The sequence below is a fragment of the Mustela nivalis genome (assembly GCF_964662115.1).
Source record: "Mustela nivalis genome assembly, chromosome: 16".
Classification (NCBI taxonomy): domain Eukaryota; kingdom Metazoa; phylum Chordata; class Mammalia; order Carnivora; family Mustelidae; genus Mustela; species Mustela nivalis.
In genome coordinates this window covers 33,608,896-33,636,024 of record NC_139035.1, presented here as the reverse complement: position 1 = coordinate 33,636,024, position 27,129 = coordinate 33,608,896, and the positions used below count along the sequence as shown (strand labels likewise).

Genomic DNA, 27,129 nt, shown 5'->3' with positions numbered 1-27,129 from the left:
CAAAGTGGAAAAGAATGTGACCATTTGCCATTGTGCACCCAGCCAGCCTCCAGGTGTCTCTGGCCAAGTATCAGGATGGCATCAGAATGTGCAGGCACAGAGTTGGCGCCTCTGCCTTCTGAAGTCAGGAAAGCTCCAGCCAGCAGGGAGGGACTAAGTGGCTGAGTCAGAAGAAGATTAGCTGCCCCAGTACTGGCAGCTTGTCCTCCCTGGCTGGTCCTGATTGGGGGTCGGGCACTCAGGGCGTGATCCCAGTCTCAGGCACAGAAGTTTTTACTACAGAGCCTGTCCATCAGCAGCGGGGTGTCTGTCCTGGAGCACCTTCTCTGGGCTCCCCTCCCTTGGCTGCTCTGGGAGGCTTTGATGTCAGTCTGTCCCAGGTGCTCTTAGGAAGCCTGTGTAGGGTGCTGACCGCCTGCTGGAGCCATGGAAGGAGCTGGACAGGCCCATCAGAGAGGCAGCCGTGCTGAGCCATCTCGACACCAGCCACTTGTCTTCTGGAATTCAGCTAGCCTGGTTTCTGCCCGGACTTCTTCACCATAAACTCGTAATAAGAAATATTGTATCTACCTTTCACCAAGTGCTCACCGGGCACCCAGAACTGCTTTTATCAGCCATGTCATCTCATGTAGACCTTCTAACATCCTGGATGAGGGTGGGACTACCAGGATCATTAGCCCCATTTTACAGATGAGGCAACCAAGGCACAATGAGGGGTGACAATGTTATCGAAGACACCCACTAGTAAGTTTTAGAACCAGGAGTTAACCCGCAGCTACTTGACTCTAGAGCCCCACATGTGACCTGTACACTATCCCTCATCTCTTTCATGGGCTCACTTAGGAAACCAGAATTCTCAGCCCATAGGGTCGGAGTGGGGGAAGGTGCCGGCACAGAGCGCTCTTCCAGCCTACCGCCGAGAAGGAAAGAAAACCAGTCGTCCCTGCTCCAGGCATCAGACTGGACAAGCACAGGCAGAGATGACAAGAGGGCAAGGCCAAGGCAGGTGTGTGGACATCCACAGGTGGAATGGGGACAGAGAGGGGGTGGGGGAAGTGGAGAAGATCAGAGACATGGCAGAGACCAGCAATGCCAATGGCAGAGATTCTTGGAAAGTCGCACATTCTGGCCTTAGCCCTGGGAGAGGGGCTGGGGGAACCTGAGCAGAGGGAAACCCACAAGTCGGCTAGGTTATGAGTTCTCCCAGCTGATGAACAAGGGGTCTTTTCCAGGGCAAGAGGAGGTCAACTCAGGCAGCGTCTTGTGGAGGCTGGAAGCACAGGTTAGGGGGACCTGGTGGGCTCTGCCGCTCACTGTGTAACCTTGAGCAAATTACTTAACCTCTCTGGGTGCTATTCTGCATCTGTAACAAGGAAATTACAATAGGACCTCCCTCGAAGCTTGTTTTGAGCCCTAAGTGGGATAGAATATGTAAAGCCCTTGGCAAAATTCCTAGTTCATGATAAGTACCTAATGAAATGGTATGAGAATATGCGATGATAGAGGAAATGAAATAAATGATGGCAGGCAGCGTTATCAGAATCTTCAGTAACAGGGGCCACTGTTCAGTGTCTGTCTTCCCTCCCACCATGTCTATCGGGCAGGAGCTGTGACCCAAGGAAGCCAGCTTCACTAGGATGGAAGCCGGGCCTCGTGAGGCCTCCACCAAGGAGCGGCCCTCCTCTGACCCCTTGGGCCCCTACCCTGCAGGAGCCCCCTACACTACCCTCCAAGGCTCCGCCCAAGTCCCAGGAGGGGCCCTGGGCAGCACTCCCCAGGCTGCCGGGCCCCTGGGCCTGGGGCACCTCGAGCGCTCCTCTCCTGGGTGAAGCCCGCCGGAGCTCCCCAGCTGTAATTAATGGGCCGCATCTGCTCCCGCCCTTGGGCGGCTTTGTGGCACAGTTCCCTCCGAACTGTTCAATTAGTGACTGCAAGAATCAGGGCGAGTGTAGCATCACGGCGGCTGCTTTCCAGGTCACGGCGCCCACGGTGGAAAACAGATACGACACAGTCTGGCAGGAGCCCAGGTCTGGCGGGGGTGCGCAGGAGCTCAGCGGGACTCCGTGGGGCTGCATGGCTGGCAGGTGGGGTCTCAGGAGATGGAGAAGTGGTTCCCATAAGAGGCTCGAGGAGGCTTGGAGAGGGCCCAGCAGGAGACTAGTTAGTCCCCTACCATCAGCACAGGCCAGCCTCATCCCACATCCTACTTCTCACCCATCTAGGCATAGGATGAGCTGATAAAAAGTCCCAGCCAGACATGGGCTACCCACCTATACACCTGGGCACCACCAGTGACTGCTTCTGGGGAGGGCATAGGGCTGCTGGACTGAGGCCTCTGCTGTAACCCATTTCCCACATTATTCTTCCAAAGGCTGCATATAGACAAATGTTTTATTTTACAGTCAGCTAAAAAGCCAGTGCTCTTGGGGCAGGGTCATAACACAAGTTCCCACGATGATGCAAATAAAGGTTTCTTGCAGGAGAAGAGACTAGTAGGGTGAGAGGTACCTACATAGGGGAAGGGACCCCAGGGAGGGAGAAAAAAAGAAAAAAATGGACCTGGAAACGAGATGTAGGGTTTAGCCTCCCTCTGGGACTTGCCCTGGGCTGGCCGGGTTCATGGTGTTCCAGGCAGTGTGCTAAGTATCATGGTGTGTGTGACAAGCAGCGGGAAGTCATTGCATGGGCGCCATTTACTGTACTTCAAACAGGCCTGCGCACCAGCCACAAGCTTCCTTTGGGTCATTAGACTCTCAGAGGATGCCTGGAAGCCCCAGGGTCCAGAGAAAAGCATCTGAAATGATTGAAGGGTCTGGAAAACAAGATCTTCCGACAAAAGGCTAACAGAATGGCAGAAGCCAGGCCAGGGCGGCTTCGCTGCTGTCTTCCATACCTGGAAGGCGTCTGACAAGGAGGCAGGTGTTCACTCATCTGTTCAATGAGGGATCACACCAGAAGTGCACTTCAATGAAAGTTGAGAGCAAGCGCAGCGGAATTTCTTGAGATTCGGTTGTTGCAATACTGCATTGCACCCGAACCACACATGGACCGGTCCTTAGAGAACACAGTTTGAGAACACACCCATCCCCCCGCCGTCTTTAGAGAACACAGTTTGCTCTGCGATCTGGTTGGGACCAGCGTTTCCCAGCAGTAAAGACCTGGGGATACTTACGCAGGGCTGCTGTGTTCCAGGCAGTGTGCTAAGTATCAGGTCGCTAAGCAAAAGTGAGATCGTCTCTGTCCCAAGATAGTAATTATCTTATTGAGAAAAGAAGCGGTTTACAACCTGGCGTGCCCATGACTTTCTCGGGGCATTCACTAAAGGCAGTGGGAGTGTGGGAGCAGGTGCTATGAAATCTGCCCCAGGGGGTCAGAGAAAGCCTCACGGGGGAGAAAGCCTTAGTAGAGGCTTGTAGGAGAGGTAGGCCTTGGTCAGTGGACATGTCTGGCCAGTGTGGGGAGAAGCCTGTCAAATGCACCTGGCCTTTAGATCCTATAGCCCTGTGGACCCTTAGCTCTCCCCAGGAGCACATGCTGTACAGGAGAGAGCTGAACCTGAGCCCTGGGGAGGTGGGTCGGGGAGGGCACAGCGGGAGTCAGCACAGAACACAGGAGTGCCGTAGCCCTCTTCCCCTCACCCCCCGCAACAGCAGCTGCTTCTGGGCACTTCTCTACCTCATCCCCTGCTTTTGAGATCCACAGAGAAGTTCGATAGATTTCTGGTCCACGGAGAGTACGTGCTGAGTAGCATGGGGCTGAAATGATCAATATCTAAAGATCGCAGTTGATTTCACACGGGTTCAGCTCCCCTCCCCCTCTCTGCACACCCTCACTACACACACTCACACACACTCATCCACATCCCAGACTGTCAAACCGTTTGTTTGTGTGGGTGTCTCATTCAGAATTACTTTCCTGGAAGCGTATTCATTGAGTTCATTGTGTGATGCTTTGCCTACCCCAGAATGGCTAATTGCCAAGGGAAAAAGAAATGGCTAGAAAGGAGGGAGGAAAGAATGAAGACCATTTTAGACAGGGCCAGTGTCCTCCCAAATTTATTCTGGGTGAAAGGGTGATGTCTGGCTCAGAGTATGCTTCCGCACAGGGCCCAGAATCCCCCAAAGCCAAGTTCCCGTCCTCGGCAGCATGGACAGGCTCAGGCTGTAGGATGCCTCTCAGGTTTTCTCTAGTCAGCCCATGGGCAGCGCTCTCTACCCCCAGTCACGTCTGCGTCTACGTTCCCTGGTCCCTGTGTCCTCCTTCCAGAGAAACAGAAAGACTGCCAGCCTCTATAAACTCCCTGCCACTCCACCATCCCATATCTTCATGATCTGGGAAGGCACAGGTGCAGGGGGAACACGGGAGAGGAAACTGCCAGCTGTCCAGACCTGCTCTCTAACCCACTGTCCCGTTAGGGACTTTCCAGTGTTGTCTTCCTTAACCTTCAGAACATCCCTGGGAGGGAAGTATTGTTATCTGCTTTCTGATAAGGACCCTGAGATTGAAGGTCATGTTGCTCACATGTGGTAGAGCGGACATTCAGGCTCAAGTCTGTCTTGCTGTCTTCCTGCTGCAGGTGCTCCCCGGGTCCCCGGTGGGCTCTCTTCCCTCTCCCAGAGCAGCCAGCAGCAAGGGCCTTCTGAACTGGAAGCCAGGACACGTGGAGCTGGCCACCATCCCTCCCCTGTCTTGGTTCCCCTCTGTCAGTCAGTGGGGGTGGTCTATATAACTCCCATCCTGCCCTCTCACTCTCACCCCTGCAGGAGGCTAGCTCTCCCCTTCCCTGAAGCCCCAGAACTTCTTCCTGATCGGAAAGGTCCTCCTTGTAGTTCTGCAAGCAGGGAACTCCACCAACTTGATCGTTATAGACCTATGTCCTTCTCCCAAGAGAACCAAGCTTCACAGATGCTACACACAGCACCCAGAATCTAATGTTGCTTTTAGGATTGCTTGTGGGCCATCTCTAGGGTGGATGTGGAATCCCACTGCTGTCTGCTCTGAAGTGGCATCCTAAAAGATCCTGTTCACTCTCTTTCTGGAGAGTAAGTCCTTTTCCATAAAGCCCCCCCTCTATAGCTTCTCCCTGATACTTGGTCCTGGGAGAAGCAAGGAAAGCAGGATGCCTGGGTTTTTACCACTCCACGCCATTGCTCAGACCTCAAGGCCGTTATTCTCTGAGCTACCTGGAAGCCCTCAGGTGTTAGGGAATGTGTCTGACAGGATACCTTTCTCTGTTCCTTTGCACCCTGAGCCCAGACTTCCACCTTGGCTCACTCTGATTTTAAACTGGGGAGAGCACACATGAAGCAAAGGCATGGAGATGGTTAAAGTGCTATGCATGGGCAGGAACCGCTGGCAGGAATAGCTGGCATCTGGGTAGAACATGGAGGACATAGTATAAGATAGCAGATGTAGCTGAAGAAGTAACAAAGATCAGAACTTGAAGGATGAGGGGCGCCTGGGTGGCTCAGTCCCTTAAGCGTCTGCCTTCGTCTTGGGTCATGATCTTGGGGTCCTGGGATCTAGTCCCGCATCGGGCCTTCTGCTCGGGGTGGGGGGGTTGGGGTGAAGTATGCTACTCCCTGTCATGCTCTATTTCTCAGATAAATAAAATCTTAAAAAAAAAAAAAAAATAGAAGAAGAAGAAGAACTTGAAGGACGTGTGCCAGGCCAGGAATGAGGGAATTTGCTTTGTCCGTGGTCAGAGCCATTAAAGGTTTTCCGAGCAAGCGACTAGTCACCTGGCCAAGGGTGCGTTCATGGAGGTCAACCGGTGGCAAGAGGAAGTTAGCTCTAACATTGGAGCACCTTGCAGTTAGTGTGAGTGAGAGCTGCTTATCGCCGCCCGGGAACACAGAACGGGGCACACATTCAGAAGATGCCGGGGAATAAGATCTGCTAGTGCCAGGTGACTGTTATTTATTGTACATGGTAGGTAGGTGAGGGAAAGGAGACAGGTGAAGGTGCTTGCAAGGGTCCTGGCTGGGGGCACAGTGATGCCGTTAACCTTGAAAGAGAATCTGGGAGGATAATCAGGTTGGGAGTGGAAGGAGGAAAAATTAAGAGTTCATTTTCAGACACGGTGAAAAGTGAGGGGCCTGAGGGACATACCTGTGGAAGCAGAGATGTCCAGGAGCAATTGGATATATGGATATGGCGCTCAGGAGAGAGGTCGGAGCAGACGATATAGATTTGGAAGTCATCGGTAATGGAGACCTGGGGAATCCTTTCGCAAATCAAATCCTCACCTCCTCAGCTGTGTTTGGGAAATCTTGACTTTTACACATCAGTTTTGTTTTAAGCAAGGAAGACGTAAGCTGGGTCCCTCATAAGCGCTGGGCCTGCACGGTGGTTGCTTAATGCTTCGACCCCAAACTCCTTTGCCACCTACCCCAGGTGCCGGCAGGATAGCACGGAGCACGTGCTGTGTGGGAAAGAAGACCCCCAGGGCCCCAGCATCCCCCAGGCCTTCTCCAATGACTCCTGAGGACTCTGGTTCTCCAGGTTTGGATTCCAGCAGCTGTTAGTTAGCTTACAAGTGATCGGCTGGCGTCTCCACACCCCAAACTAGCTATCTCTTTGCACATGTCTTCATGCCAAGACTACAACACTTGCTAACAATTAAAAAAAAAAAAAGAAGAAGAAGAAGAAGAAGTCTTTCTTCTGTAAACAATATGCTGGCTTATGCGACACGCAAGCTGGCTTATGCTTCTGCTCAGCTCTGGGCTGGCAGATGGACCCTGCGGCCCCTCCCAGGGACAGTCATGTCTCAGACCCCACCCTTGAATGTCAGAAGGGGACGCTGCGATGACTCGCCAGCTGAAGGAAGCTGCTTTGCAGAGCCTGCCAACGCTGTATATATCCACAGCACAATCCCCACATGCTACCTGCGAGATGGAAATATTTTTAGGCATTCCAGAAAGATTTCGTTTCACAGTTTTTCTGAAAGGTTGTAATTAACTGCAGCGAGCAAAAGAATGTATTTTTAAAAATAAAAGTGGGGGAAGGAGAGCAAAGCGATCACCACAGTTTTGTCAGTTCCGTTTGATAGGTGGGTTCCTGTCATCCAGGTGACTGGGGGAGGGGCAGGAGGGGCCTGTGGAGCTCAGTCCTGGATCAAAGGAGAACCGGGCACTTGAATTTGCTCAAAGCAAATTCCTTCTGACTGATGTCTCCTGCAGGGGCATAGAGGCATCCCCTTCCCTGTTCCTCATTAACAAGGGTCTGTCTAGCAGAGCCAAGGAGGCCCAGGTTCCAGGGGAGGAGTGTGACAGCCAAGATCCCCTATGGGTTATTTTTAGATTCTGCCCCCCCCCACACACACACAGGAAAGCTATGGGGTTACTGCTTCCTCAGGCCAGCTCTTTCCTCTCTGCATTGTTCTGCTACTCCAACTCACACCCAACACAGAAATGCCTCCAAGCCAACTCCACTCTCCTTCTCTTGATTCAGTTCATGAATCTTATTTAGTTTTATTCAGAGGGTGGGATATTTTATTCCCAGAGAAGGAATGGAGAGCCTCAGACAAGGTGACTTGGGTGAAATGAGGCCCCGTCAAGGAAGAAAGGAAACCACGCAATGTAAGACTTGCAAAAGAGGATGGGGTCAGGCGGACTGAATTCCAAGTCCTGGTTTTGCAGCCAACTTGATGAGATCCCAAGGGTCAGCCCGGTGGGGAAGGAGGCCTGTTCCAGTCCTCCTCCCCACCAACCTCTCTTCTCTGCCCACCATCACCTGGGCATCCATGGTCAAGTTGTTTGCACAAGTCATAGTGCTCACATCACAGGAAGATCTCACTGCCCCTCTGGGGAGCAGGAAAGAGGGAAGAGTTTCTAGAACCCTCTGCAGCATTTCACCTATACTGATCTATCATCTCTGCCCTGGGACACATTTGACTCCATTGCCCACTGGATGCCCTGCCAGTATGTATAGGGTTAAAGGGAGGCTCCCAGCAGTACCCAAGGGCAGAAGGTCCCAGGCTGCAGCTTCATTTAGGAGACTTTGGTGGTCTTGGCCTTGACCAAGCCACCCTTCCCTCTCTCCACCCCTCCCTCCCACCTGGTCTTGCCTTTCTTATGGTGTAGTGAAAAGAGCTTCAGACTTTTTTACAGTTGTACATATAGGTTGGACAAGAATCTTACCGTAAGATACCCTGAGCCTGCTTCCAGTGATTCACTTGACTTCTAACTTCCTCCTGCTTCAGATAAGTATGGACCACAAAGGATGAACTTATTCCCTGGGCTCTCTATCTGTTCCATCCCAAAGAGCTGCATTTTTCCAAGAGCCTTATCTAATCTCAGACAGAGGTTTACACCTCGAGAGAGCTTGATATCTTTTCCTGTTGGGGCAAAGCAAAATGAGACATTTGGTGACTGAATTAGGAACTAACGGAATGATCTTTGCTAATGAAAAGCCAGCAAAATTTGGAAATCCTGAAGTTTTTTGGTTTTTTTTTTTTCATGATTCCAGCAGGCATCATGGGATTGTTTTTTTATTTTATTTTATTTTATTTTATTTTATTTTGCCGCACAATGTCAAACACACTTTGCATCTTTCACCATACCCGCAAAGGAATTCCTAATCTTGGACTCCTCTGGGCTCCCACAGATTTCCTCTGAATCGATCTTATCACTGTGTGCCCCGCATCAGCGTTATTTAAAGCTTCCTTTATCTCTTCCTCCTTGACCAGAAGTTCCTTGAGGGCAAATTTCCTGATTTCCGGACTATTCGCCATTGTAACCCCCACAGCGTCTAGCAGGCGGGAGAGGCAATAATAGCACAGAACAATGACAAAGCCCTTTACCCGCCAGCCTGGTAGAGAAGATTATCCCCACCTTCACAACTAAGCACTGAGGTTTCAAGAGATTAGGTGACTTGATCACAATCTGACAGCTTGTGAATTAGAGACATATCTCAAAGGAGGGTTTTCATACAGGCCTTGCTGATAATTTTTTTTTTAAGTAAATGAATGCATGAATGAATTAATGACCTCAGGATCCAAGGAAGTCATATAAAACGAGATGATGTCAGGAACCTAGATAGGCTACAATAAATAAAGGAAACATGCTCCGTTCCCCCAGATTCCAGGTGTGCAAGGGTCCTGCAGCCTCCCTCTGGGCACGGTGAGGACCCTGCTGCCTGTGGCCCCGCAGGTTTGTGATCCCATTTCCCTCCCGCAGATCTTGACGGTGTCTGGACCACCTGAAGGAGGGACTCGAGTGACGATCCATGGCGTGAACCTGGGCCTGGACTTCTCTGAGATCGCCCACCACGTGCAGGTGGCTGGGGTGCCCTGCACCCCCCTGCCGGGGGATTACATCATCGCTGAGCAGTGAGTCCAGCGCGCTCTGGCCCCGCCCTTTTCCCCATGCAGCTTCAGGGTGGGGACTCTCCCATTCCCTTCCCTGGGATGTCTCCAGGATTCCCTCGCATTGCTTTCCTCCCGTGGACCCTGCCCCCAGAAGCCTGCCCAGAGCCCTCTTCTACCCCGCCTCCTCTCCCGAAGCCTCATACCCTCTGCGATGCCCCGTTCCCTGGCTCCTGAGGCCTCCGAGGTCCCCGCACGACGCTGCCCCTCATTCCGTCTTCGCCTGGCCAGTGGTGACTGAGCCATGTTCCCAACCAGCCCAGGCTCCTCCTGGGTCTCCCTGGCCCCTCCCCTGCCAGCCCCCATTGGAATGCATCCCGCTCGGTGGGCTGCGAGCAACAATTTGTTTGGCTCATGGGGTTCTGACAGCAGCTTAATCCGAGCAGGGCCTCCGCCGGAGCAAATTCATTTATTTCACTAAGGGAAATGTCAGCTGGAAATTAGAAAATAGGCGTGTAGCAGCGGACAGGCGAACGGGGCTCCAGGAGTGACATATGTTCCAATTTGGGGCGTTCATTTGGCAGTGGCGACCGCTGTGGAGTCGGTGGGCAGGAGCTGGGCACAAAGCTGGGGGCGGGAGTTTGGCAGGAGGGAGGCTTCCTACCCGACAAGGGACAGCGAGGGGGAGCAGCCGGAGCATTCTGCATGATTTGTCAGGTAAAGTGGAGTCAGGTCACCCTGGTTCCATTGAGAACACAGCTGGACCAGGGGTGCTAGGAGCCCTCACCAGAGTGGGGGTTGTGGGAGGGGCTTCTCTCCCTTAGCTCCACCTCCTGGAGCCCCAGGCTCCTCCCCCTGACGTCCCCAGAGCCAGCCTCTGGTAACAACCAGGAAAATGACATCACTTTATCTTCTGTCAGTACTTGCCCTTTCTCATCCATTATCTCACTTTAATTGGGAGGGACTCTGAGAGATAGATGTTGCTATCGCCCTTGACAAAGCAGGAGAAAGCCAAAGGCTTGGAGAAGTGGAAGGACTTCCCCAGTCCACTCTGTGCACAAGTGTCGGAGGCAGAGCGGGAACCTGAGGCCCCTGACTTCTCCTCCAGGTCTCTCCTGTGTCCTAAGAGCGATGGGACAAGGCTCCTGGACAAGAGTGGTCTGACGATCATCCCATGATCCATCAGAGAGTGGCCTATGGGGTCAGGGCCCATGATCCTGACATGGCCCAGAGTAGGGTCAGAGTCAGAGGAGTGAATTTGCAAACTCTGAGGACCACATGGAGGTCTGCTCGCCCCCACAAGTGGGGACAGGAAGGAGCTATTCTGATCCTTCAGACGAGATCCTCCCCTGACAATCTTGTCTCTGCAAGGACTGAATCTCAGAGGAAAGGCTGGCTGGGTCTCCAGGAGAGAGGTGAGGGAGAGGAGCCAGAAGAAAAGGTGAAAGCATCTGGGACAGGAGGCAGGACAGAGTCCTTCCAGGTCAGCATCCTGCTGAGCTGGGCTAGACACTCGGTCCCACTGACACCGAATCCGCCGTGGCCTCAAGGGCCGCCTTGCACCTCTGGACACAGGCCAAGTGTCCAGCTTGGTGAGATGCCACAGGGCTCCAAAGGAGAAGGTCTGGGGGGCCGCCGGGTAAGGCTTTGAGCTGAGAAGTACAAACTCTTGAGCAGCTGGACACAGAGATCTCATGTGATTTGGAATTCATAGGTGGTCTAAGTTCCAGCTGCTTTGCTCACCAGGTCTGAGACCTCAGCAGACTATCTGATCTCTCTGACCTTCCTCAGCCTGATGGAAGTCATGATTCCACTGCACGGGGTTTGGGAGACTTTCAGTAAGATGCAGAAACGGACACTACGGTGTGCCCTAGGAATGGGTGGCAGTATTCTGTCTTTGAAATCAAAGGCACCACCCTCACTCAGGGCCGCGAGGGAGAAAGTGCCGAGAGACACGAGAAGTGAGGAGGTGAGGAGAGCCCAGGGAGGCGACTGGTCACCTGGGGTCCCGGCTGAGGCCAGTGGCCGGGCACCCTAGAAAACCTCCTTCTTCTGGGGTGCCAGGCGGACAGGAGGGAGCAAGCCCTCTCTGCACCTCAGCTGGGGCAGCCCTGCTTCCCCACCGTGCCAGGGTCATCGCCACTCTCAAGGTTTCGGAGTTTGTGAACATCATTTAAGCCTCCATCCGAGGCAGCGAGCAGCAGGCACAATCGTTACAGATGTCTGGGAGAGATGAATTTGGCTAAACGGGCCAGCACAGTGTCCCGGGTGCGGGCAGGATTAGCGGGCACAGTAATGGCTCACCATATGCTTGTGCCATTCCATCTATCACTCAGCAATTAGGCTAATGTTGGTTAAAGGGTCCCACTTAGTCCTGCAATCAGCACCCACCTGTCTGTGGAGGGCCCGCCGATTCCATAATAGGACATGTTCCGGGTGATACAATGCAGGTAGAGGCTTAAAGTCTGCCCCTCCAGGGACAGGGACAACGCAAGAGGGACTCCGCCAGGGTCCTCAGACCCCCTGCCTTCCTCCTGCCTCCTCTGCTGTACCTGTGAACCCAGGCCTGGCTGGCTGGATGTTCCTGCCTGGGCTCTCACCACAGGAGTGTACACTCAGCGGGAGAAAGGCACCGTCTCTGCCAGGCTGGGGGGTGTGGTACGGTATGGGGGTGAGCACCTTGGACTAGGGCCCAGGAACTCAGCTGTTGGTGAGCTGGGTGACTTTGGGCAAATCACTTTGCTCCCAGATCCTCAAATGTCTCATCTGGAGAGAATGGAGAACTGGATGTTCTCTACAGTTGCATCTGTTGCAGATACATCTGCATCCTGGTCCTCAGGATGTCAGAGCAGTAAACGCTCTGCCCCACAGAACTGCCCCTCCTACCATCAGAGAGCCTGTGAGTGTCACACATGTGTCTCCAGATGCTCCCTCTCAACCAGGAAGGAGTTGAACCTCCAAATGCTGAAGCCGGGTGCTTATTGGTCAGGCTCCTCATTCTGTAAGGAAAAAGTTTAGGCATCCTCAGCTATGGTCTCCTTATGAGATGTAGGAAGCCTAGAGCCACCAGATACACCAGGAGGAGGCCGAGAAGGCAGGAGGCCCCCAGAAATCCAACCACAGGAACCTTGCCAACTTGGAAGGCTTGAAGGAGGCAGTGGTGCTCACACTGCAGCCTGGGATCATCCACACCCAGGAAGGTAGGGAGCACGGGTAGCCAGCTCACAGAGTCTTGGGAAATCAGGTGGCACTTCCCCACCCTACCCCCCCATCTCCCCACACCCGCAACAACCTCATCTGCTCCCTCGCATTTCTGCCATGTCTACCTACCCCCACCCCAAAACACATGGAAGGCGTTCCATTAATCCTAGAAGCAGTGGAACAGAATGGTCAAAGGCACAAGCTTTGGAGGCAGGCTGCCCTGGATTTGAATCGCAGCTCAGCCATTGTGACCATGGATGAGTCACTTGGCTTCTCTGAGCCTGAGTGTCATTGCCCATAAAACGGAAATGATAAGACGCGCCTTGGAGGAGAGCCTGAGATGCCACAAGACCCTGTCTTGTGCAGTGCCTGCCCCAATCACGGCTCCATAAATTCTCACTCTTACTCTTATTACCGTCCTGAATCTGTTTTGTCCCGACCCTCATTCCTCCATATAAGCCTTTCTACTCCCTGCAGCTACCCTTGCTTCTTCCTTCACCTTCCTCTCTCCCTGGGCTCCGAGAACACGTACCTATGACCGATGCACTCAAGAATGCCCCTCCATCCTTTGGCACAAGCATCGCATCCCAGGAATGGAAGAAGGGTTAGAGGCCATTGGGGTTCTTCCGCATGCTGGCTCCTTAGGATTCTCACCCAGTTCTTCCCTTCCAGCCCAAACCCTCTCCTATGGCCCACAGCTGCCCACTGCCCGCTCCCCACAGCAGGATGAAATTAACCTCGAGGAGAGGAGGCGGGGAAAAGTGTCAGTTGCAGTGTGAAGGCAGGGAGGACATACACCTCACTGCAGCCCAGCCCCTGCGCCTGAGTCATGCCCTCCCAGGTGGGGCCGTCAGAACCAATGACCGTCGCTTGGCCTTGGACACTTGGGCGGGGCTCATCTCCCGTCCACCCCTCCTCTCCCAGGTCCTTCATATGAGGAGCTTCTCTCTTGCGACATGAGCCCTGAGTGAGAAAATGTTCTAGAAAAGACAGTGTGCTAAATGGCTCCAGCCCCTTGCTAACTCCCTACGGAGACAGCTGAACAGTCCCTTCGAGGCCTTGTCCTCTTCTAGGTGGACCCTTGGGACCGAGGAATCAAAAACATGCCCCGGACTTTCACATGTCCTCCTATTTCCTTTCTCCAGGACGTCAAACCTGCCATGATTTCCTCCTCCCGTCTTCTGGAGGATGACTCGAGCACAGAGTAGGGAAGAGCGAGTAAGGAACAAGAGGGCCCTGGTTAGAAGAGAGGGAGAGAGATTTATGTGCTCCCCCGCTCTTATGTGTCCTCCTCTTCCCCTGCAGTAGATGACAGAGTCTCCTGTCAGGCCCCTTGAGAGCACAGGGGATGGTTTGCAGGCTGGCGGGGACCCTGCACCAACCAGGGGCAGGCACTAGGGCCCAGGAAACAGGGTGAGAAATTTGTGACTCCAAGCAGGCAGCAGCATGAAAATAACCACATGTGGTACCTTAAATTAAGCTTCTCGAATGCTCTGCTAATGAGGTTTAAGAGGACAGTTATGTGTAAAATACTAATGGATCATCACAATTGTCTTTTTTCTGGGTTCCTAATTAATTTATTTATTCACGGAGAAAGGGAAGGGAGCGTATCCTTCCGTGTGCATTCAGTACTTTCTTGTTGAATCTAATATGCTAAACGTAATAAGACAGATATTGCATGTTAAGTCAATATTCACCAGGAGTTAAAGTACTTATTTGGGATTAACTGTTATGAAGGAGGTGGAGATCGGCGTGGCATGCCGTGTGTGCGAGCATGCGGTGTATTTGTTTAATGCAAGCTTTATTACATCGAAATGAAATCTCTGTTTAGTTACCTTGCTTCCTGGAGAAGCTGGGGAGATAAGCAGTGGCTGGTTAAACACCGACCTTCCCCGCAGTGCCAGGGTAATGCTTGGGATTAGTGGGCCCGGCTCTGTTTTCCTGGCTTCCCACTGAGCAGACTTGCTGGGGGCACTGGGCTCCTGGGAACTCTCATACGGTGCTGGGAGGAAAAGCAGAGCCCTTTCTTCGGTCCCTAGCTTCCTTTTTTTGCTGAGCCTGGTGGGGCCCTTTCCCACCCGCCCCATGCCTCCTAATTCCAGGCAAGAGGAACCCCCAAGAACCTGATTTCCTCAGACTCTCCCATATCCTCCAGCTGCCCACCGTTTCTAGAAGGCTGCTGTGGCCAAGGCAACCAGTGTCTAAATGTGCTTGCTGTAACTGATCTCAGGCGCCAGGGAAGTCATCACGGGGGGTATCGATCCGCCGTTTCATGAGAGAGAACTCGGCCGTATCCCCTCTTCCCTCCAGCGACCCGGCCTCTTAATGTGGGACGTGACTTCCAGCCCCACGGCGGGCTCACTGCCTCGCCCACCAGCGTAGTGCACACAGACCTTGATTAAGTGGGAGTCCAATGTCAGATGCTGTCCTAATGAACTCATCCACCACCCACCCCCTCGCCGGGGCTGCCGCAGGATTCCCCTCCTCCCTTTGGCCGGGGGCTCCCGTTTGGGGCACTCACAGTCTCACCAGATTATCTGTTCCCTTTTTAAAACTCACAGTCGGAGACAAACCACAATGGAATCAGCTTGACAAACAGGCCTTCCCTCCCTCCTTTTGGGAGAGTTGCGACTTTGGTTTGTCACAAAGGAAAGAACGCTAACTAAATCACCTGCCCTAGGTCTCTCTGTCGACGTTGGGTTTTATTCGACCAAGACTGGGTAGTTGCCCAGCGCTAGGTCCTGCACTCAGCACTGGGAAGATTGGGTTATTCAGAGAATTAGGCAACATAGCATCTGGGGGCGCACCGGGCTTTGGAGGTGATCTCATTCACTGTACAGATGAGAGGCTGAAGCCCAGAGAGGGAAAGTACTTTACCTAGGGTCACACAGCTCGAGGAGTGAGCAAGCTGAGTCTCGGTATAGCCCCAGGGCAAGGTCGTGAAGAGTCATGCAAGGGATGGGATGGGAGTGAGCACCGCAGGCTGCAAGGGCGGTTCTGGCCGAGCCTCTCACGGGAAGCTTTGCTGTCTCCTCAGGATCGTCTGTGAGATGGGCCATGCCCTCGTGGGAACCACGTCCGGGCCTGTGCGCCTGTGCATTGGCGAGTGTAAGCCAGAGTTCATGACCAAGTCCCATCAACAGTACACCTTTGTGGTGAGTGTTGGGTCCTCCACAGGGCTGAGATCCCAGCAGAGGCACGCGTCCGCTCCAGACTTCTCGGCGAAGTCCCATACCCCCCTCCAAAATCAGGGGTAGGATGGATGTGTGACTAACGATGCTGTTAGAGTCCCAGAGAGCCGCAGGTCGGAGTGCTAAATAAGGCAAAATCAGGCCTTTCTTAGAAAGTGGATCCTACCCATAGAGCAGGGAGGGGCTGCCCCTTGTCCCCCCACACACACAGTGTGACATCTTAGTCTCATTCCAGCCTAATGAGGACAGATTGCCTGAGGGACCTAATTAAAAAGGTCTATATTTATCCACATGCTTTGTTTTGTACCAAGGATATTGTAAGTAGGAGTTTAGAAAAGTCACTTCAAATCCCACAGGGACGTGTGTCTGCGGCAGGCCCACGGGATCGGGTGTGCTCATGAGTTGCTCTGTGTGTTGGGTGGTCACACGCACATACGCACATTCTCACCATTCTCACACCTGAAAACGTCTCCTCGCACTCAGGTGGCGAGCACTAGAATCACGAAGGCTTTCCTTAAGGCCGGCCAGGTCTTCCTTCTGAATCAATAGTGTGCTTCTGGGGGTGCCTGGGTGGCTCAGTGGGTTAAGCTTCTGCCTTCGGCTCAGGTCGTGATCCCAGGGTCCTGGGATCGAGCCCCGCATTGGGCTCTCTGCTCAGCGGGGAGCCTGCTTCCCCCTCTCTCTCTGCCTGCCTCTCTGCCTACTTGTGATCTCTGTCTATCAAATAAATAAATAAAAATGTTTAAATTTTTTAAAAAATACTGTGCTTCTGGGGATCTTCCCACAGAACCAGTACTCTGGGGTTCTGCCTCTGGGCAGAAGGGGCCCCAGAGTCCCTCCTCTGACACTTACGTATATCATCACATTGAATCGTTCATTAAAAAGTGCTAACACCAGCCAAGGGGTCAAACCAGCCTTGTTAAGAGTTTTGAAAAATCATTAGACCACAAAATGTTATTCTCTCTAAAACATTTTACCACTTGCTCTAAGTTTTCCAGGCTCTGCCTTCTTATCTTGGCATCTCTGCCCTTTTTAGCCTATGGTCTTTTTTTAGGGTTGGAGAGCACGGCAGCCTACCCTGTCTTCAACGCAGGACAGACAGGGTGTCAGGTGGAGACAGAATCAATAGACTGTCCCAGCTGGGAGGGGTCTTAGAGATCACTGAGCCCACCCCCCTCTCGACATGGGTACAAACAAAAGCCAAGAATGACCCAGAAACTTGCTGCAGGGCCATGGACAGCGAATGGCTAGTGCAGGCATAGTTGCTCAGTTAAATGCACTTTCCACTCCACTCCCCTATCCCCCAGGAAGGAGCAATTCCTCTCTGATTCAGGTCAGCTGCCTGATGCACTAGAGACCAGATGACATTTCTTTCAAGCTTCAGATTCAATTTTACAGGTTAGTGAGTTTACTAGAAAGTCCTGGTCACTGACGGGCCATCCTCCTGATGAAGGTTGGGGAAGCCATGTCAAGCGTTCGCAGATAGCTCTGTACACCAGGTCCCCTGCGGCGCCCCTCACGTGCTTCAGAGGGGACAGGACACATGTGTGGGCCATTAATGGAGGACTTGAGCCCCTTGGTGGCCCAGTCTAGACAAGGATGCTTTATTCAGTCTTATCGATTTTGTGCCAAAAAAATCAGTACAGGCTCTAGATAGAGAAGCATTTTCAAATTGCTCTCAATTTGTAAACTAATTGATAGATTAGTCTGTGTTACCTCTGCCTTCCCATCAATGTTATGAGCACGGGATTCCCCAGGGAGTTAATTAATTCTAAAACGCAGTGCTTCTGCCTTCCTTGGACATGCCAGAGCCTCTTCTTGGACACAGTCTCAGCTCCAGGAGAAGAGATTAGAAAAGGCAGGAAAAGTACCTTTACCCAGAGCATAGACACTGTCCCTCCTTTGTTCCTTACGTCTAGCCTGGGTCTCACTTTGGGCAAAACCTGAGCTATGACTGTTTCTCTGCTTCTTTCTAAAGAACCCTTCTGTGCTGTCACTCAACCCCATCCGAGGACCAGAATCAGGAGGTACCATGGTGACCATCACGGGCCATTACCTCGGGGCTGGCAGCAGTGTGGCTGTATACCTGGGCAACCAGACCTGCGAGTTCTATGGGTAAGATGGATTCACAGGAGCCCTAGATGGCTGGCCATGTGAGGCGTGTGCACACCTGCTCTGGACGTGTTCACACAGGTGCCTGCCCCATTGCTTCCATGGCCCGGACGTCTGGGTCCAAACACCATTCCTGTCCCTGTGCCAAATACATGCTACTCAGTTTATAGCAGTACGTACCACTCATGAACCCGCCAAGACACTTCTAAAAATAATTAGCATGAGGGCCCTGAGAACTGCTGGGGAGGAGATCCCAGAAACTCTTCGGTCATCATTGGGACTGGGCACTGATGAGGTCCCCACTCTGGGACCTTGAGAGACATGGAGGCTGCATGGCCTCAGTCCTCTGCAAGCACACACACTCATCCTTGGGACATCTCTTGTGCATAAAAACTGGAACACCTGCTATTCACCGGATCCACCAATAAAGCCCTGGGATTATGCAGACGCCTGAGAGCATCCTGACAGAACCCATGGGTGAGAGCCCAGCATGCCTCAGGATTATCTCCTCCTCAGATTGGAAACCCCTACGGGCAAGGACTGTGCATTTCCTTCTCTGCGTAGTAGGTGCTCAGTAAATATTTATTAAATGACTGACCAGACTCTTAGGCCCTGGTTACCTAGTCTATTCTAGAAAAATCCAGAAAAGAAAAGATTCCCCCCAGAGCCCATGAAGCCCTGCCCCTGCCCCACATTCTGTAATCCCCCTCTCTAATCTGTTCCCTCCCTATTCCAACCAGAGGTGAAGTTCCGGTTAAAGAGGGACCCTTATACACAGGCAATGGGTCTGTTTCATTGTGTAGAGTAGGAAAGAACAGAGCACTTCGGGGCTACCCACACCCTCAGACCGAGGAAGACCCCAGAAGAAGCCAGAGAGCTCTCCCCGTTGCCCAGGCCTTTCTTCACCACCGTCCTGCTGTCTCCCTGTCAGGCGGTCAATGAACGAGATTGTGTGCGTCTCACCCCCATCATCCAACGGACTGGGACCCGTCCCTGTTTCCGTGAGCGTCGACCGAGCCCACGTGGATAACAACCTGCAGTTCGAGTACATCGACGACCCCCGGGTGCAGCGCATTGAGCCCGAGTGGAGCATCGCCAGGTGAGGCAGAGGTGGGAGGGAGGCACCTGGCACCTGACATAACCCCTTCGGCCAGGTGTGACTTGGGAGGGGACCCAGGGGTGGTGGTGGCTCACAGTTTGAGGGGAGTCTGAACCTGACCCAGCCTCCGTGCTTGTTCCCAGTGGCCACACACCCCTGACCATCACAGGCTTCAACCTAGATGTCATTCAGGAGCCACGGGTCCGAGTCAAGTTCAACGGCAAGGAATCTGTCAATGTGAGTACCCCCTAGTCTGCCTGGCCCTCCATAACCACAGTCCTGTGTCTACGTCTGTGATGTGTTAAGGTCCGTGTTAGCCCGGGAGTATCCACCAACCAAGGAAGAAAGTTAGTTCAAGACCTCAAGTCCGGAATCAGGGCCGCAAACACCTGAACCTTACAGTGACTCTCACAATGACCATGTAATCATTTCTCGTCAGAAGGCAGTCGATGAGTGTATAAATGCACTGGCTTCTGAGCTTGCGAAACAACGTGAAAGGGCTTCTGTTTCATATGCATGTTCAGTTGGAGGTCCGATAAGAAGCAGTATAAAAGGGTGAAGAAAGTCTGCCTCCAGAATCACGCGCTTCTGAATTGGAAATGGGGCACAGCCATTTCTTAGTCGTACAACCATGATCCGGTCATTTAAGCTCTGAGATCCTCTGTTCTCTGCCTGTAAATGCTTATGATAAGACTCTCCGCGCAGCTCTGTAACACAGCCCCTGGCGGGGCCCGGGGTGGGTGGAGGACAAACCTTCGTCATTGCACATGGCTCCCTGTACCCCTGTGGCGAAGATGGCCGGTCCAACATTTGACTTTACTCTCCCATCAAGTACTAACCAGGCCCGACCCTGCTTAGCTTCCGAGATCAGACGAGATCGGGCGCATTCAGGGTGGTATGGCCGTAGACTTGACTTTACTCTCCAGTGCTGAGCCGTCTCACTTAATTCTTTTCGCAATGGATTTTTGTGATTTTTTTTTTTAAAGAAGTTCTTGATCAGAAAAGCAGAATGTCTGTGATGGCGTTATCAATTTTTTTTGTTTTAGTTTGTTCTAGTGGCTTCATCTCAGTCTGGTTAGCCAATATTTTCTGAAACACGATTGTATTCATAATTACAGTCCAGGAGGTGCTATTATGGCCATTATTTGTCCTATAATTGCTATTATTACTGCTCTGACCTCAGAGGATTGAGTAGGCAGTGTTGGAGATGGGAAAGACGGTGTTATCTAGCCTGTCATCCCTGACAGGATTCCAGCATGCTAGAAGCTTCCCTAGGAAGTGCTGAAAGGCACAAAATGCATGGTCTTTGAAGGCTAGATCTGGAAAGGTTACAGGGATCCTCTGGTCCACCCCCCTTCATTGTCCAGCTGGGGAAGTGAAGGCCAGAAAGGAGTAATGGCTTTGCCCCAACCGGGACGGTAGCTGGTAGCAGGGCCAGCAGGATCCCCAAAGAGCAGGTGAGGTGCTGGTGATTCGGTTATGACATTCCCTTGTAGCAGACATGCGGGGACACCTGTGTCACACCATTAGTAGCTGCCATGGTCACAGCTCTGTGGGCCAGGAGAGCACGGGGCTCCTTATCCCACATGGAGAGTCTGATCCATGAGTAAAAGAGCCTGTGCCTCCACTCCACTTCCACACCGAGGCCAGTAGCTCCCAGTAGGTCCCAGACCACCTTGTCAAACTCCAAGTCCTAAGTGGAAGGAAGGAAAGAAGGTGAGGTGTGGTGATGGGAACAGTGCACTCGCACTCAGCAAGGATGAAAGCCCCACACCAATTAGGTACGTGTTTTAAAGCATAGGTTTTATTATGACTCAGATGTGACAGGGCCGACAGAACAGGAGACAGCTGCCGTCGGAAAGACGGTTTGTTGTACTCACAGAGCCACAGGGAAGAGGGCCTGCCATGCCACGGGGGGGCCACGTGGGAAGCGCCAGCGGGGTGTAGAAGCAGAGGGAGAGAAAGGCGCTGTGGCAGGTGCCTTTATTATCACTCCTGCAGGAAGGAACCGACCAGGCAAGGTGAGCGGGTTTAGGATCACCCAGTCTGAATCATGGTCAAGGGCTCTGGGGTGCACGGGCTGTCCCCAGCTGTCCAGTACGTGGCCTGGTGTGGTCAGAAAGGGTGGAGAGCTGCTCAGAGCCTGTGAAAGGAGGTGTGTGTGGGGGGGGTGGGCGCAGGATTGATCGGGTTGCGTTAGAACAGCTTGCTCTGGCCAGCGGACAAGTTGTTTGCTGTCTCTAGGTGCTGGCTGGCCCCGGGAGGGGAGGTCCTCCCGGTCAGTAGGCCCCAGATGTCACAGCATCAGAAATACAGAAAGTAAAAGACATGGTTAGCGTGCTAAAGAGTAAGTATGTGACCAACGAGGTTAACCTCCAATGCCTGCAGCCTCCGTTCTCCGGAAGCCACTGGAAGAGAACACTGGTCTGGGAAGGCCTGACCTCCATGTGGAAAGACAGGTGCAGAGTGTCCCTTCCCCTCACCAGGGCACTCTTACAGCCCCAAGGCAGGAATGTCCTAAGCGATTCCCCCAGCCACCCCCCACCACCCCCAATGCCTTCCGTATTTCGAGGAGCTACATCATAATAATTCCTCCCTGTGGAGAGCTGGGCATCGCAGGCTCCGTCGTGACCTGCCCGGGGTCTGCAGGCCAGCTGGAGGAGAGGCCTTGGTGTGCAGTTTTCATCAAGCCTGGTCTGCCCCTGGGATGCTCATAAACTCGGCCTGTGCCTCGGTCAGGAGCAGTAGGAGAGCAGCACTCTGCCCGCCCCACCTCCCCGGCCTGCCTGGGCACCAGGTCATCCTCAGCTCTGGAGTTTGAAACAGCCCCAGTGAGAAGTGAGAAGGGCCAAAGCCAAGGCCACAAAACCCCAAGGAATGTTTGGCAAACAAAGTGCCGATGCAGCACCGGGCGCGGGCGGGCAGGAAGCAAACAGAGGACGCTTGTTCGGGAGCGATTTGCTTATTCAGAGGGGAGTCCAGTCTGGGGTGCTGGGAGGCGTGCGGACGGAGATGGGGGAGCGGAGGGAAGAGCGCTGCCCGCAGAGCACAGGGTCCGAGACTCGCCAGCTCAGCTCTGCCTGTTTGATGGCTCCCGACCCCCACACTGTGTTCCTCATTCCAGAGCGTCCCCAGCTGCAACACCAAGGGGTCGTCCGTCTCATACGGAATAGCGATAGTTTGTGCGGGAAGAGTAGGAGCAGGCCCTGCCCTCCAACAGGGCATGAGGCCCTTAGTGATCGGGTCTGATGAAACTCTTCCCCTCCCTCTGGGGCGCGGGGGTTAATACTTGGACTTGGAGCTCTGACATAATCACTGTCAGCTTTTCTGCAGCTTCACACGCGGTCCTGTTTTCAGAACATGAAGCCCATGTGTGTGTGTCTGTTGGCCAGACTCACAGCATGTGTGGACCTGCCAGGACAGCGTGTACTTGTGCAGCCGAGATCTCCCAGATGCCCTTGGCTATAGCCGGGACGCCCGAAGCCCAAACCGGGGCGCACTGAACACAAGCCAGGAGGAGAGGGGGTGGGAGGCCAGGTTTTGTCTGCAGGCCACACGGGGTCCTGTGGTGCTTCCTTGGGGCTGGCCGCTGCCTTGGGCAGCCCCGGAATTAAACCACCAGAGGAGGGAGCGGCACAACCCCTGCCAAGGAGGGCTAGCAGCTAGAGTTCTCGTAGGGACCCCAGGGCCAGAAAGAAAGGACATCATCAACTCAGTATCAGTCCCGGGGCTGTTCTCTTGTGCAAAGTGAGGGAGCAGAAGAGAGAGAGCCTGAAAAGAACATTCACAGAGTTGAAGAATTCTTTTTATTCATCAGTGTACTGAATAAACATTAATTCAACACCTATTGGGTGCTGACAGAAGGCTCATCTCATGCTCCTTCCTGCTCCCGAACACACACACACACACACACACACACCTTACACTGCTCCTGTCCTGCTTTGTCCTCAGTTGCTCCACGCTCCCTCAACCCTAAGCCTGTGCTGTGTCCCCTCCGCCCGGGACTTGTTCCCCGCACCCACCCTCTCCTTGTCTAGGTGGGTCCCACTCATTCTTTGGATTACATTACACTCATTTCTTCTAAGTGTCCCTGAATCATCCACAGCCCATGGCTGTGCATGCTCACACATGCACACACACACACATACACACACACACACACACACACACCCTGCTACCCTACCTGGTCCTTGCCCACCAGGGCGTTTCTCACACCCATCATGCATTTAACAGGGCTCTAGCTCCTTCTGCACACCAGGCCCCCTGCCAGGACTGTATGATTAAAGCATGTTTGGTCCTTTGTCTCCCCCTGCAGACGGTGACGCTGTTGCTAGATGGCCCCGGCTCCTGGCACAGTGCGGGGCACAGACTAGGCGCTCAAACCGTGTTGGTGAATGAATGAATGAATGAATGAATGAATGATGTTCAAATGCACTCCCCCCCTCAAAAAAAGTTTCACAGCCATTTTTCTCAAGGGGATCACCATCTCATGAAGAGAACACAGTGGTGATGGGCCAAAGCAAGCAGGGTGGGAGGCAGTAGCATGACACACACCCCGCCACCCTTGCACAGTCTGCATTTCAGTGCTGTGCTCTGGGCCTCCTAGGTGTGCAAAGTCGTGAACACCACCACCCTGACCTGTCTGGCGCCCTCTCTGACCACGGACTACCGGCCCGGCCTGGATGCCGTGGAGCGGCCAGATGAGTTTGGATTCGTCTTCAACAACGTCCAGTCCCTGCTCATCTACAACGACACGAAGTTCATCTACTACCCCAACCCAACCTTTGAACTGCTCAGCCCTACCGGAGTCTTGGATCAAAAGCCAGGATCGCCCATCATTCTGAAGGTAGGATGTGCAGAGTGTAGCCTGCTCTGCGCAGTGATGGCGACCCCCCGCCCCCACCCCGGGCCCTTCCCGTTCTCCTTTGTGGACTTGCGGAGTTGCCAGCTCCCTGCAAAGGGGCATTGTTTATAGATACGGACTTACCCCGTGAAAGATCTTGCAGTTGGAATTCTCAGGAGACCCTTTCCAATATTTCTGTTTGATCTCGTGAGCTTCGGGACCCCGGGGTTCTGTAGCACCTCCGAAGTAGACATTTCCTTTTATCGCCCACTTCCCTGGCCACCCGCATGTACATTTCAAGAGGTCATGGTTCCTTGGTACGATCTGTCCATGGGTTTTGTTACTTTTATGTATATCCTGCCTGCCCTCGTCAGTTGGAGGTCTCCCCTTCCTGTCTTCTTCCCCATGTCTTCCTGCCTTTCTTTCTCTCCTCCCCACATTTTCCCTTTGGCTCTCTAAATTGCGGCTGTTTAACATTTTCTCCAAAAACTTCCCAGGAGCCATCTATTGGTTTTTGCATGGCTGCCCTTCCCCCACCTCTTTAATCTCTTTTGTAATAGGCGATTAGCTTCTGCACGCATGTGTCAATTATTTCCGTTAAGATTACTGTTATCTACAGGGCAAAAACCTCTGCCCTCCCGCCTCTGGAGGCGCCAAACTCAACTACACAGTGCTGATCGGGGAGACCCCGTGTGCTGTCACCGTGTCCGAGACACAGCTCCTCTGCGAGCCTCCCAACCTCACAGGGCAGCACAAAGTCATGGTGAGTGAACTCCCTTCCTTTCCTGACTTCCTCCTCTCCCCACCGTGCATGCGTGATCTGTCCTAAAGTAAGGCTTCTTCCTAACACCTCGTCACCATGTTCTGCATTGAAATGGGTAGGAGTTGAGGACATGAGAAACGACAGGCAGGTAATAAACAGGAAGTTGTTCCATGTCTGAGTCTGTATTGTGTGGTTGTGGTCTTTCATGCCCTCCCTGAAACATAAGGATGCGATGGCATGCCAGGGCTCTACAGCGTCTGTGTGTGCAATGCACAGGTTCACGTGGGCGGGATGGTGTTCTCTCCTGGCTCGGTGAGTGTCATCTCAGACAGCTTGCTGACCCTGCCAGCCATTGTCAGCATCGCGGCGGGCGGCAGCCTCCTCCTCATCATCGTCATCATCGTCCTCATTGCCTACAAGCGGAAGTCTCGGGAAAACGACCTCACTCTCAAGAGGCTCCAGATGCAGATGGACAACCTGGAGTCCCGCGTGGCCCTTGAGTGTAAGGAAGGTAAGTGGAGGCACCGCCTCGCTTCCTGGCCCCATTTCTCTTCACCAGTCTTATTACCTCCTCCCTCTAGACAACTCATCTCTATTGCCATGCCTCCCACCCTAAGCCTCTGCCTGCCCAGAAACTCCCTTTGCCTTTAGCGCCAGAGAAGTCCTATTAAGAATGACCCTGGGGGCGCCTGGGTGGCTCAGTCAGTTAAGTGTCCCACTCTTGATTTCAGCTCAGGTCATGATCTCAGGGTTGTGGGATTGAGCCCCATGTTGGGCTCTGCACAGGGCGTGGAGCCTGCTTAAGATTCTCTCTCTCTCCCTTTCCCTCCACCCAACCCTTCCAAAAAAAATGAATGCCCTGGTGAGTCCCCAGGCCTGCTCCTCTTGTTCTAGTCCTTCCTGTGCCCTGACTCACCCCCACACTGGCCCCCTTTCACTCCCTTTCAGGGTCTCCATTTCCCCACAGTCAGAGCCTCCCAGGCTGGGCCCTCTGAGACTCTATAGACCCCCCCAAATGGGAGTCTAGCTCCTGTGTCTTGCGTTGCTGCCCTGGGAGCATGTGGAAACAGCAGCAGGAAGGGCAGGGAGCTCCCACCTGCCTCTGGCCTCAGCCCCTCCCCCAGGGCTAGTTTCCCACCAGTGCTGCAGGCTGAGCCCGCCGAAGGCCGCCACTTGTTGGCGTCCTTGGCCACAGACGCACATGGGAGTAGAGAATGCTTTCTTCTGTCTCCCACGCAATCACAGCCTCGAGGTGACAAGTATCCCAAGTACCCCTCAGGCTGAGGACCCAGCCGGTTCTCTGAGTAAACATTTCAGTAAGGAATCAAAACATTTCTTCTTTTGCTGCAAATGTCAGGATCAGAGACAAGGCCTCTGCTAGAACAGAAGGAAGCTCAGGGTGGGGGACAGGTGGGCAAAGGCTTCTGTTGGTAGTGGGGCAGGGGAGGAGAGGGGAGAGGGGCATCCTGGAGCCAGGCCTGCCACCAGAGCGATGTGCCCCGAGGCTGGGTTTGGTGTTCTTAGTGTCCCCTTAGCACACACTATGTGTGTGTGTGTGTGTGTGTGTGTGTGTGTTAAAATATACAAAACATAAAATTTACCTTTTTTAACCCTCACTGTCTCTACACCCCAGGGCTCTTCCTTCCCCCAATTCAGTAGCATTAAGTACATTCACACTGTTGTGCAATCATCCCCACCATCCATGTCCAGAACTTTCTCACCCTCCCCAGCTGAACTCTGTAATTATTAAACCAAAAACCCCCACCTCCCCTCCCCAGCAGCGGCTGGCAGCCGCCATTCTGCTCTCTGTCTCTGATCTGACTACTCTGGGAACCTCCTGTAGATGGAATCCTACAGTATGTGTTCTTTTGTGTCTGGTTTACTTCACTCCGCATTTTAGAGCTTCACGCGGCAGAATCTCCTTCCTTTTAAAGGCTAAGTAATGTTCCATTGAATATATGTGCCACCTGTTTTTTATTCATTTATCTGTCCTTGGACCTTTGGGCTGTCTCCACCTTTCAGTAGCGTGAATAACCTTGCTATGAACATGAGTATACAAATATCTAAGTCCTTGCTTTCAGGTCTCTTGGGTACATACCTAGGAGTGGAGTTGCTGGGTCCTATGGTGACTCCGTGTTTGTCTTCAAGGAGCCACCAAATTTGGTTTCCAGACCAACTGCACCAACTTACATTCCCCCTAGCAATGCACAAAGGTTCCCGTGTTTCCACACCCTCTCCAGTACTTGTTTTCCATTTTTCTTTTTTTTAAAAATGTTATTTATTTATTTTGAGAGAGAGAGAGCACGCAAGCATGACTGGGGGAGGGGCAGAAGGAGAGAGAGAATCTCCAGCAGGCTCCCCGCTGAGCACAGAGCCCAACTCGGGGCTCAGCCTCAGGACGCTGAGATCATGGCCTGAGCCAAAACCTAGAGTCAGATGCCTTGTCAGCTGAGCCTCCCAGGAGCTCCTCCATTTTTCTGTAATATCCATCCTAATGGGTATGATGTGGTATCTCATGGTGGTTTTCATGTTCATCATTGCCCAGAGTTTTTGCATCTTGGTTTATTCTCTGGCTTGGAGGGAAAAAAAACAAAAAACAAACGAACAAAAAAA

The 27,129-nt window shown here is 53.0% G+C and overlaps 1 protein-coding gene across 1 annotated transcript in view; it reads left to right on the top strand.

Annotated features, from left to right (window-relative positions):
- PLXNA2 (plexin A2) overlaps window positions 1–27,129 on the top strand; it is a 207,745-nt gene that overhangs the window by 163,403 nt on the left and 17,213 nt on the right. Inside the window, exons 13-20 of the mRNA XM_082704152.1 lie at window positions 9,180–9,331; window positions 15,546–15,663; window positions 17,678–17,814; window positions 18,743–18,910; window positions 19,054–19,147; window positions 23,517–23,756; window positions 24,373–24,516; window positions 24,793–25,027. Coding sequence (XP_082560278.1) covers window positions 9,180–9,331; window positions 15,546–15,663; window positions 17,678–17,814; window positions 18,743–18,910; window positions 19,054–19,147; window positions 23,517–23,756; window positions 24,373–24,516; window positions 24,793–25,027 — 1,288 coding nt within the window. The remainder of the gene's footprint in view (window positions 1–9,179; window positions 9,332–15,545; window positions 15,664–17,677; window positions 17,815–18,742; window positions 18,911–19,053; window positions 19,148–23,516; window positions 23,757–24,372; window positions 24,517–24,792; window positions 25,028–27,129) is intronic.